A 13150-nucleotide genomic window follows, 5' to 3' on the forward strand; every position below is an offset into this window, starting at 1 on the left:
CGTACGCAGCTGTAGTTATTATTAGGGGTGTAAATAATCATTTTCATAACAATACAATAGACAGGATGTTTGCTCATATTACAAAGCATGCTAGGATTCAATGTGAGACAGATTGATTTCTTGCAATATTACATTCACATTTAACACAATCAGTTGCATTTTACGCATAAAGCCATAAAAATACAAAGCAAATTTGACATTTTTGTTGCTGAAACATTTCAGATATTTGAAAGAAATGCCTTCTTTTTTAGCAAAACAGCATACGTAAAATTGACCACGATGATCAATGTTTCGCGTTTGTCCCGAAAGGATTCCAACTCATGTCTCAAGGTACCAAACTACGGTACAATCTGTTCTTCAATCAACATATGAAACCACCACGAGTTTCATAAAAAGTTGACTAATAAATAACTTGGAGTGTTGAAGTAACACTCTTTTACAAATAAGGTGTTTTTTGGGGTTAACAAGGTTGCAAGTTAGCGTTAGCGTGCATGGATGTTGACTATTAACAGTGCATTGTCACAGAGAGCGAGCCAATTTCTATCTACACTTTACATTGGTCAATATTTTATCAAAATAACAGATGGAAGGGGAGTTTGGACATAGGTTTGGATTTTTTTTTAAATAACTCACTAGCTTATACTGACAGCGATAGACTTCCAATCCATTATGACTTGGAGAGGCTAGCAGTGAATAATTGCTCAGGCTGCCATGGTTACAAGGTTAGCGTGAATGAGAATATCGGCGCCAGCGCTCCCAGTCAAAATGGATTGGATGTCTATCAGCGTCAACGGTAGCCAATAGGTTAAAGGGCGTTTTCAAAATAGTTACTGTACCTTTTTAAAATAATTGCCTAAGTATTTTTCTTTTAAACAAAAATGTTTAAAAATTTGTTTGTAAATACAGTGATCCCTCGCTACTTTGCGCTTCAAACTTCGCACCCTCAATCCATTTTTCAAATTAAAAAAAGAAATGAATACAGAATGTTAATTAAAAATGTTAAGATATCATGTACAGTGGGGCAAATAAGTATTTAGTCAACCACTAATTGTGCAAGTTCTCCCACTTGAAAATATTAGATAGGCCTGTTATTGTGAACATGTAAACCTCAACCATGAGAGACAGAATGTGGAGAAAAAAAAACAGAAAATCACATTGTTTGATTTTCAAAGAATTTATTTGGATATCATGGTGATGGTGAAAATATGTATTTGGTCAATAACAAAAGTTCATCTCAATACTTTGTTATGTACTCTTTGTTGGCAATAACGGAGGCCAAACGTTTTCTGTATTTTGGCCCATTCATCCATGCAGTGATGTTTTGGGGCTGTCGTTGGGCAACACGGACTTTCAACTCCCTCCTCCCCCCGTGGCGTCAAAATAATAACAAGAACGGTGAGCAAAAATCCCAGAACCACACGGGGGGACCTAGTGAATGACCCACACAGAGCTGGGACCACAGAAACAAAGGCTACTATCAGTAACACAATGCGCCGCCAGGGACTCAAATCCTGCACTGCCAGACGTGTCCCCCTGGTGAAGCCAGTACACGTCCAAGCCCGTCTGCAGTTCGCTAGAGAGCATTTGGATGATCCAGAAGAGGACTGGGAGAATGTGTTATGGTCAGATGAAACCAAAATAGAACTTTTTGGTAGAAACACAGGTTCTCCTGTTTGGAGGAAAAAGAATACTGAATTGCACCAAACCCACTGTGAAGCATGGGGGTGGAAATATCATGCTTTGGGGCTGTTTTTCTGCAAAGGGACCCGGACGACTGATCTGTGTAAAGGAAAGAATGAATGGAGCCATGTATCGAGAGATTCTGAGTGAAAATCTCCTTCCATCAGCAAGGGCATTGAAGATGAGACGTGGCTGGGTCTTTCATCATGACAATGATCCCAAACACACAGCCAGGGCAGCAAAGGAGTGGCTTCGTAAGAAGCATTTCAAGGTCCTGGAGTGGCCTAGCCAGTCTCCAGATCTCAACCCCGTAGAAAGTCTGTGGTGCGAGTTGAAAGTCCGTGTTGCCCAACGACAGCCCCAAAACATCACTGCTCTAGAGGAGATCTGCATTGATGAATGGGCCAAAATACCAGCAACAGTGTGTGAAAAGCTTGTGAAGAGTTACAGAAAACGTTTGGCCTCTGTTATTGCCAACAAAGGGTACATAACAAAATATTGAGATTAACTTTTGGTATTGACCAAATACTTATTTTCCACCATGATTTGCAAATAAATTCTTTAAAAATCAAACAATGTGATTTTCTGTTTTTTTCCCCACATTCTGTCTCTCATGGTTGAGGTTTACTCATGTTGACAATTACAGGCCTCTCTAATATTTTCAAGTGGGAGAACTTACACAATTAGTGGTTGACGTTAATACTTATTTGCACCACTGTATAAAGGCACAAACTGTTGTTTTCTTTTATATATGGTGGAAAACACAGACAAGACTGAAAAAGCAGTTTCTGCTCTTGCACTCGTCTTTAAAAGAAACTGCTGTATTTTAAGCCAACACAACTGTTGTGTTTGATAGAACAATATGTCTAAATGCTGCCATAGCAGATTCATGGCGAATTAAGCCCCCGAACTATTTTTGATTTGCCCGTTTTACCCTGGAAACCCCGTTTACAGACGTCGCGCAACCGTTTTTGTGTCAACCCAGCCATTAAACAAGGTAATTAATTATATTTATTATTCAAAATGTCTGTCGTTTTTAGCTTACAATCATTAATTGATGTCTCATATTTCATTTAGAAAAAAAAACGACTTTAAAAAATTATTCACTCGCATATTTTAAACTTTTAAACAAATGACGTCACAATGAAAAAAATGGTGTCTGTAAAAATGTCACGGATATCTACCTCATAACTATCGCTTAATGGGAGTTTTTTTTGTAACCGTCGCATTTTCCCCAATATTTTAGATGATAAATATTCGATCCAAACAAAGAAAAATTGAAAAACGTTTAAAAGGGTAAATATATGAAAAAGAAAATCTCAACCACTCGTTGATGTCTACGATTTCTGCATTGCGACCCTTGTTACATTACCATCTTTCACCCATAAAATCCCCTACAAATCCATCTGTGACCATTCACAGCTGTGTCTTTACACTGGGTGATACATGCTACGTGGAGTTTTTGGATCGAAACAAGGTAAGTACGTGATAATATCTTGTTAAAGTCATGGCGTCTGTAATTCTGCTCTCGCGTGCTCTCACCTCCAGATAGCGTTTTGCTGTTTAAAAAATAAATAATTTTTTTTTAAATGCCCTCCAGTTCAAAATGTTTCTCCCCCCACAAAATTGAGATTTTAAGCTTTCCAAGGCTGTATCACACATGCATATCGGACAATTTTGAAATTTGGCCATGCTGATATCTCAGAGCGGAACTTCAAGTCACCTGAGTGTTTTCTGACATATATATAGATATCTCATTTACATCATAATTATTAGAGTGGTATGGAAAAGTATCTGAACCCTTCGGAATTTCTCACATTTCTGCATACCCTAAAATCACCATCAAATGTGATCTGATCTTTGTCAAAATCACACAGATGCAAACACAGTGCCTGCTTTAACTATAACCACCCAAACATTTATAGGTTTTCATATTTTAATGAGGATAGTATGCAAACAATGACAGAAGGGGGAAAAATAAGTAAGTGAATCATCTGCCTAGGGAGACTTAAAGAGCAATTGAAACATATTTTTACCAAACAATTTAAGTCAGATGTGGGCCCAATCACTGATAAGTGGTTTAAAGCTGCCCTGTCCACTATAAAACACACACCTGGTAAGAAATGTCTTGATGAGAAGCATTGTCTGATGTGCATGATGGCTCGGTCAAAAGAGCTGTCTGAAGACCTGCGATCAAGGATTGTTGATTTGTATAAAGCTGGGAAAGGATACAAAATCATCTCTAAAAGTCTGGATATTCATCAATCGGCAGTCAGACAGATAAGTTGACTACAAATTGAGAGTTTGGCACTTGCTCCTCTCAAAAGGAGTGGCCGTCCACCAAAGATGATGCCAAGAGTTCAGCGCAGAATACTCAGAGAGGTAAAAATAAATAGCCCTAGACTGTCTGCTAAAGACAAAAATCACTGGCACAGTCCAATTTCTCTGTGCACACATCAACTATATGTAAAACTATGGCCAAGAATAATGTTCATGGGAGGACTCCATGGAGGAAGCCACTGCTGTCTAAAAAGACATTGTTGCTCCTTTAATGTTCGCAAAAGAGGTACTTTGACACTCCGCAGAAGTTTTGGCAAAACATTTTGTGGACTGATGAAACCAAAGTTTAATTGTTTGGGAGTAACACACAACATCATGTGTATCAACACTTCATCCCCACCGTGAAGCATGGTGGAGGAAGCTTCATGATTTGGGGCTGTTTTGCTGCCTCAGGGTCTGGACAACTTGCAATCATTAATGGAAGACGGAATTCAAAAGTTTATCAGGATGTTTTGCAGGAAAACCTGAGGCCGTCTGTCAGACAGTTGAAGCTAAAAAGAGGATAGATGCTGCAACAAGACAATGATCCAAAAGATTATTGTTTCAGAAGAACAAACTACACGTTCTGGAGTGGCCAAGTCAAAGTCCACACTTGAACCACATTGAAATGCTGTGGTCAGACCTAAAGACAGCGATTCATGCCAGACATCCCAGGGATCTGACTGAACTACAGCAGTTTTGTCGAGAAGAATGGGCCCAAATTAGTCCTGATCAATGTGCCAGAGTGATCTGCAGGTACAGGAAGCGTCTGCATTATTGCTGACGATGGGGGGCCCACAAAATATTAAATCTGATGGTTCACTCACTTATTTTTCCCCTTTCTGCCATTGATTGCATACTACCCTCATTCAAATAATAAAACCTATAAATGTTTGGGTGATGTTTGTTAAAGCAGACAGTTTTTTCATCTCTGCGATTTTGACAAAGATCAGATCACATTTGATGGTGATTTTATGCAGAAATGTGAGAATTCCAAAAGGTTCAGATACTTTTTCATACAGCTGTACATTTGCAGAGCTGAAAAACATGTCTGATATGTATCTCACTCCAGTGGTGGTATGTAAAGAAGTAAAAGTACTTCGTTACCGTACTTAAGTATATTTTTGTATACATGTACTTTACAAAGTACAAATATGATGTGGTACTAACCCCAACCCTTTTACGTTTTTTTGATGCAATGAGACTTAATAAATATTCTACACTTCACTACATTCTACAGCAAGTTGTCTGTACTTTTTATGCCACTACTTTTCAAATTGTTGCCTGCGTTACACGTTACTTTTGTTTGTTTTATTTTTTTTTTCTCATTGTGAATTGATAGTTTCGTTTTCATGCCTCGGGTGCAATCGATAAGCCCCGTGCAACTATACTGTAATTAGAGCTGAAACGAATACTCGAGCAACTCGAGTAACTCGAGTTTAAAAACTGATCCGAGTAATTTTATTCACCTCGAGTAATCGTTTATTTTGACAGTTCTAAGCATCACGTTTCGCTCGGACTACTTTTAATGCGGGTCAACGCGCTGACGTCACGTGCGTAGAGGAAGAAACTATAAAAAAATATAAAAAACATTTCTGCAGCCGACAGCCGCTCCAAACTACGCTGACGTTGCTAAAAACTAGCCCGCATGATGTTAAGTTGGTAGCAGGTAGCATCTGATGAGTCTCATAGAGATCACATGTATGTTGAACTAGATGCAAAATGACAGACTCGGCCACATCTGGGCAGCGTTAATAAACAGCCGCCATCTTAAAGCAGTAGAGCGCTAAGCGCTAATAAAGAGCGCTAAGCGCTAATAAATAAGATTATAGTTACTGTCTGAGTCACTAGCTCACGTAACGTTAGCCCTGCGGAGGGCTAGGTTTCTATTAATTATGACCACTTTCGATGCGGGGCTAACGTGTCTTACATACAGGCTTTAACATAACATAGTGTTGTGAATGTGGAGTGATGAGGGTGTAAAATAAAAACTCAATAATGCTAACTATCAATTTTAGCTTAGTAGTCATTGCTGGATAAAACACCAAGTAGCACTGGTCCCTAATGTGCTCCAATACAGCCTGTATCATACATTTATTTTGAACAGTGAAAAACTCAAAATCCTATCAGGACTTACAGTTTAGAGTACCGTAAAACTTAACTATAACTTAAAAATGGCTTGACACAAATAGAAATTCACTTGAAAGACGTGGGAAAAAATCCCAACTTTTAAGTGATGTGTGTTATCAAGCGCAATGGCATTTTTAGGTATATATATATATATATATATATATATATATTTTTTTTTTTTCCTTTTCTTTTTAAAAAAAAATAAGATCTAAAGGTTTTTTGAGTGAAAGCAGTGAATTTGTCTTTTTTTTTTTTAATTCTAGTTACATCTGAGATGCAATTGTTGGCTGTTTTCAACAATATACATCGAAAATAAAGACATTGATTGACTGAAAATGGTTCAAGATTAGATGAAATGTCTTGTTTTCTCATGTATATTTATAATTGCTCTTCACCTAAAAATATATTTGTTTTATCCGATTACTCGATTAATCGATAGAATTTTCAGTCGATTACTCGATTACTAAAATATTCGATAGCTGCAGCCCTAACTGTAATCAAGCTCTAGAGGCAGCAACATGAGTACAAGCAAGATTAGGCAGGTGAACAAGATATTTACCAATAAAAACCAGCAGTGTAGGAGCGCGCTTTCAGATGGGTGCTGCACACTCTTGTACATGCTGCCATAGCAGATTCATGGCGCAATAAGCCCCCAAACTATTTTTAATATGTTTGTTTTACATTGGAAGATCCCGTTTACAGACGTCGCACAACCGCTTTTATTTCAACCTAGCCATAAAAAGAAGGTAAATAATCATATTTATTATTCGAAAATGTCTGTCATTTTTAGCTTAGAATCATTAATTGATATCTAATATTTAGTTTAAAAAAAACGATTTAAAAAAATTATTCACTCGCATATTTTGAGCTTTTAAACAAATTACGTCTCGATGAAAAAATTGGTGTCTGTAAAAAAGTCACGGATATCTACCTCATAACTATCGCTTAAAGCGGAAATGTGAACTAAGGTTGGCCAACCATGTTTTTGAATAATATCAATGGCTAAACAATAATAAGCATATTTTCGTTATTTTTTCTTAACGCAACCCTTCCAGATTCTTTGTTTAACCCATAGCAACGCCCTTGACAACGAAAATGCTTTTCTTCGGCAATCTTCGGAAATCTTCGGAAATGACGTCACACTGAGAAGTGCGAGGGAAGTCCGCCATAGAACAGTATTGTTTGTTGCATTGCCTCTCGGTAAGATGCCACGGCGATGTGTGGCGATGTTTTGTTCTCACTCAAACGAAAAGTTGTATGAGTGGCCAAAGGATAGCAGGGCACGTAAATGGACATTTTTCGTTCGCACGAAGCGAATGAATTTCACGCCATCATCGAGTAGTGTTCTCTGCTACAAACACTTCGAAGAGGCCTGCTTCCTTAACCGTTCTGCTTTTGATCAAGGATTTGCCAAAAAGTAAGTGTGATTTTTGGATAGATGACTGATGACTTTGTCAAAGCAGAGCTGCCAACTGTTGTGGAATGAACCGTAGAAGCTAGCGACGTTAGCCAAAAGCTAACTCGTGGCAATCCCCGATCATAGTTGTTGTTGCGTTCGCTAGGTTAAGCGTGTTTAAATTGTGCTTCATCTACGATCTTGTCATAAAGGGTTAATCCACTGTCTATCGGGAAAGGGGTGTGGATGTGCATATAAGCGGGTTGGCGTCGCGGTAATTCACGGTCACGTTGCCGTAAGAGACACACACCGCCGGTGGGTTTGTGCACATTTATTTGTATTATGTATTTCCACCTTCATGCTTCAAGCATTGCATTGCATTTGTACGGTTCGGCGTCTCTTTCACGGTGATCGCTTGATAGCCTAGTTTGTGTTTTACCAGAGCCACTGACAGGTGACAGTTGACAACAAGCGTGTTGGTTTTAATGTCTCGCAGAGAATCAGCGAGCGCGCAGGTCACGCAGTGAATCATGGGAAATGTAGTGTTGGGACAACACTTAAGTAGTGCATTGTAATCTGTTCGCCTGTGTGAAAAAACTACATTTCCTCACGCCATTAGACGCCACTTCCTGCCGAGAGCCCCAAGCTGTGTTCGTACTGTTAGCTCCATGTGTTAATAAAGAAACAAAGTTGTCAGCACGTCGTGCGTTCGATACCTTTGTCAACAAAAAGCTCATAACAAGACACTATGCACGATCCGTTTAAGAGACGCTGGGACTGGAGAGCTGTGAGTAGTAGGAGGCGAGGGGAAGATGAGCGAGAAGCAAAACTTTGCGGTCGAATGTGGCGGCAGTCCGCTATTATTTTGTTTTCTTATTGTTGTCACAATAAAGTGAAGAAAGCCATCAACGACTCATCTCCTTCTTTCCCCCCAACATTTTTATATTATTATTTTATATGCACGAGAGCTGCCGGATCTGCCAAAATGAACATGAAGTCTGATTATTATTTTTTTAAACAATGTCATCAGATAGACAAAAACATAAAATTATGTGCAAATGCCTGCATCTTCAAATCATGAAAATAATAACAGCCTATATTTTACCAATCTTGTAATCTCGATGGGTCTTGAATCCATTCCATGTCAGGTAGTCTAGGCACATTGTTTGCATCCTGATGAGCGTCTTGCTAATACATGTTAAGTCCAACATAAAATTCCAACCTCCTCTTCTTCCTCCAACTCTTCAAAAATTTGGATCTCCTCCCTTGCGCTCGATCTATCGCTTATATCGCTGTTTGAATCATTGTTTGAAGGGCTTTGTATGGCGGCTATATGTATGGAGCGCTGCCAACGCTGTTCTCGGTGTGATGTATCACTTCCAGGTTCGTCCCCTTTCAGGCTCGAATTTCGAAAACGCCATTATTTTGTCAAATATACGACATACAAATTACTTTTTCATGCTTTATTTGTTGGACAATGTTTAATTACTTTAATTGTGACCCCATCTGGCATGTTATGAAATTACTTCACATTTCTGCTTTAAATGCATTTTTTTTCGTCACTGTCGCATTTTCACCAATATTTTAGATGATAAATATTCGATCCAAACAAAGAAAAATTGAAAAATAACGTTTAAAAGGGTAAATATATAAAAAATAAAATCTCGACCAGTCCTTGTTGTCTGCAATGTCTGCGTCGCGACCCTTGTTATATGACCATGTTTCACCCATAAAATCCCCAAGAAATCCAGCTGTGGCCATTCTCATGATCGAAACAAGGTAAGTACACGCGATAATATCTCGTTAAAATTGTGGCGTTTTTTATTCTGCTCTCGCCTCCAGTTAGGGTTTTGCTGTTTAAATTTTTTTTATTTTTAAATGCCCTCCTGTTCAAAATTTTTCTTCCCTCCAGAAAATTGATATTTTAAGCTTTCCAATGATGTATCATGCATGCATATTGGACAATTTTGAAAGTTGGCCAAATTGGGGGTCTCAGAGCCGAACCTCATGTCACCTGAGTGTTTTCCGCCATATATTTATTTTCATAGCTGCTAGCCCTCCAAGTCAAGTTGGATTGGACGTCTCACACTGACAATGGCAAAGAATAAGTTATTAGGTGTTTTCAAGATAAATGTTCTTCTTCCACAGCACATACTTTTAGAATTTTGATTGTTGCCAACACTCCAAGTCAAAACTAAAGATGTCCCGATCTATCGCCATCCCGATCACGTCATTTTCAAAGTATCGGAATCGGCAAAAAAATATCGGATATGCCATTTTTTAATATGTATATATTTTTTAATTAAATCGTTTTCTAATTGCATTTCACGTTACAGACAAAATGTCTTACACTCATCCAGAGTCTTTAGTTTAGGCTTAAAGTAGGACTGTCAGATTTATCGCGTTAACGGCGGTAATTAATTTTTAAAAAAATTAATCACGTTAAACTATTTAATGCAATTAACGCATGCGCTGCTCGACCCACTCACCCATTGTCGCGTTCAATCTATAAAGGCGCCGTTTTACCTAAATATAGAGCTAAAAGGTAGTGTAAAATGAGTAGTAGAGCAGTCTTTGGAGCCTTTATTTAATTGGCTAAAGCCTTAAAATCACCCTCTCATCAATTAAAAATATCGTGGGAAGCAATGTGGGGAAGAAAGGTAGTAGTTGATCTTTTTCTTAACACCATATGTTATTTCTCAACGCAGAGAAGATATATCAATTGGTGTCACTACGCACAGTCATTGTTGCACTTACCATCATGCATTTGGGCAGAACGGTTAAATGGCTACAGTATCATTTACTGAAAGCTCAACAAATACACTAGATGGCAATATCTAGTCACAACATACAAAGTCACATTTATCCTTTAAGAATTACAAGTCTTTCTATCCATGGATCCCTCTCACAGAAGGAATGTTAATAATGTAAATGCCATCTTGAGGATTTATTGTCATAATAAACAAATACAGTACTTACTGTATGTACTGTATGTTGAATGTATATATTTGTCCAAGTTTTATTCTTTTTTCTTTTTTTTTTTTAATGCATTGCCAAAATGTATATGATCGGGAAAAATTATCGGGAATGATTGGAATTGAATCGAGAGCCAAAAAAAAAGCAATCAGATCGGGAAATATCGGGATCGGCAGATACTCAAACTAAAACAATCGGGATCGGATCGGGAGCAAAAAAAACATGATCGGAACAACACTAAAACTGATCAGACATCTACCACCCTAAATGGCAGCCAATGAGTTAATTCTGCAAAAAAACATATATTCGTAGAAAAGTGGTAAAAAACAATCCTCACCTGGATGCTCTCCTTGACAAGGGCCTGCTTGGACTTGAGTCTAGAGTTGTGCACGGCTCTCGGATCCCGGAATAGCTGCACGATCTGCAGCTTGATATCCGGATCCTTCATGAGGGGCACGAGGGTCCCAAGATCCAGCACGCGTACCCCCTTGATCACCACCACCGGGTACTTCTTGCACTCCCGCTCCAGCTCGCGGATATCCCGCTTGGGGCACTTGGCGCATCGGTCCTCTTGCACCAGGCCGACGCGGTGCCGTTGGTGGGCGTCGCACAGTGGCTCGGAGCACACAACCTTGTTCATCTTCCAGCCGAAGATGAAGGCGGTGGTCAGGTTCTGCGACCCGGCGTACAGCTTGAGCACTGAGAAGTCGCAGCGGAACAGCGAGCTCAACATGTCGCGGACGGCGCCCTGCAGGCTCCCCGCGTCGCCCGGGTAAAGGGCCTGCCAGATGTGCCACATGGGCTCGTACAGGTAGAAAGCGTCCGGGTGTTGGTTGAAAAGCTCGCCCAGGAACGATGAGCCGGTTCTCCATGTGGCGTGCAGATAGATGTGAGTGCGTGGCGATCCATGCTCCGGCGGTTCCGTACCGTTGGAGCCGTCCACTTTGTAGCCGTGCTCCCACAGCAGATCCACGGCGTTCTTCAGGTCCGAGCACCGAGACTGCTGCTGCTGCAGGAGCCCGTGCTTGGAGCGCTGCAGGGAGCGCTCCCCGAAGTCGAACACATACGGGATAAGCAGAAGCAATCCCGTGTAGGCGAGGATCAGAAGCAAGTATTTCTTCTGGAGCCTCCTCTTCATCGCTTGTCAAGCTTTGGGGGATCCGCTAGAGTTGTGAGGGAAGCGAGCGGGTAGACTGTGTTGCGCACTCATTTTGGGTGGGCGTGGCGAGAGGCGGGGTCTAACAGGGGTTGGAAAGTTGCTACTCGACGTCATATTACGGAGAGAGGAGGGTGCGTCTGTTCAAAGATATCACATATATATAGAGCTAGATGCCATTAGTCAGTGTCAGCGGCGTTAGTACCCAGAAGCCATCTTAAAGCAGTGGACTTTGTAGAGAAACTAATTAGGTGAGTGATTTTCTCCACTAAAATACTCTTCACTTGAAGAAATCCAGACGGATTTTCAAGCAGTTTGCTTTATAAAAAAAAAAAAAAAAAAAAAAAAAAAAAAAACGCTTTAATGTGGCTATGATTATGGCTGGATGTTGAAAAGAATAATTATTTTTAAGTATGCAGTTAATTTACTGCTTCTTATAAGTTTGTTAAAAACCAAGCCATTTGAGAATAGGTAGAAATTTGAGCAATAATAGCTATAATGTTATATTTATTGAATGGCACTGAAACAAAATAGCCGAAAGGTGATAACTGCCTTCCCGATATGCATATATGCATTTATACATGTGTGTATATACTAGGCCTGCAGCTATCGATTAGTTTAGTAGTTGATTAATTGATGAACTAATTAGTTCGAATAATCGGATAAGGAACATAAAAAATTAAAATACCTGACCTGAGCCTCAAATGGTATAAAAAAAAAAAAAAAAGACAATATATGTACAACAAAAGAATAATTGGCTAATTTACATAGAAAATTCTGCTAGTTTAAATGCTATAAAGTGCCAACGTTTTTTACAATGCTCTTAATAAATACTTCAAACACATATTCCCACAAAAAACGGCTAAATATACAGTACCTTTAAACTAAATTACGAATGCATAAAAAAAAAAAAAAAAAAACATTAGTTGAAACAAAAAAAACTTAGCTTAAGTTGTTCTTAACAGGGAGCAGCTGGATTCAGCCAAGTGAAATGAGGCAGACTCGAGGGCAAAGTATCCACCCAAATCAATAAATGCAAATTCTTTCAAATCAAACCATTGCAACACCACTTTAATTAAACGAATACTCGAAGCAGCAAAATTTAATTCGAATATTTTTTTTCTAATCGAATACTCGAGTTACTCGAGTTAATCAATTAATCGTTGCAGCACTAGTATATACTCAACAGGTATTGATTTATGTACACAACAATTATCAATTTGTAAAAGTTACAATATTCAAATTAGAGCAAGTACAGCAGGGGTGAAAGTGGGCCAGAACGGTCAGGAACGCAGTTCCAGTATAAGATTCAGGGCCAGAACGCAGTTCCGGTATAAGATTCAGGGCCGGAATGCTCGCCTGTCTCATTAGACCATAGGATATGGTTCCAGTAATCCATGTGCTTTGTTGACATGTCTTCAGCAAACTGTTTGTGGGCTTTCTTGTCTACCGTCTTTAGAAGAGGCTTCCTCATGGGGTGACAGCCATGCGCA

The 13150-nt window shown here is 39.3% G+C and overlaps 1 protein-coding gene across 2 annotated transcripts in view; it reads right to left on the reverse strand.

The window, feature by feature from the left end:
* chst7 (carbohydrate (N-acetylglucosamine 6-O) sulfotransferase 7) overlaps positions 1 to 11734 on the reverse strand; it is a 28964-nt gene extending 17230 nt beyond the window's left edge. The window contains exon 1 of one of the 2 annotated variants that reach the window (XM_057841403.1): positions 10839 to 11734. In XM_057841403.1, the coding sequence (XP_057697386.1) occupies positions 10839 to 11639 (801 nt within the window). In that variant the 5' untranslated portion in view covers positions 11640 to 11734. The remainder of the gene's footprint in view (positions 1 to 10838) is intronic. The other variant, XM_057841402.1, reaches the window with a different exon arrangement.
* Positions 11735 to 13150: the final 1416 nt, after the last annotated feature.

The sequence above is a fragment of the Corythoichthys intestinalis genome, chromosome 7 (assembly GCF_030265065.1).
Source record: "Corythoichthys intestinalis isolate RoL2023-P3 chromosome 7, ASM3026506v1, whole genome shotgun sequence".
NCBI lineage: Eukaryota > Metazoa > Chordata > Actinopteri > Syngnathiformes > Syngnathidae > Corythoichthys > Corythoichthys intestinalis.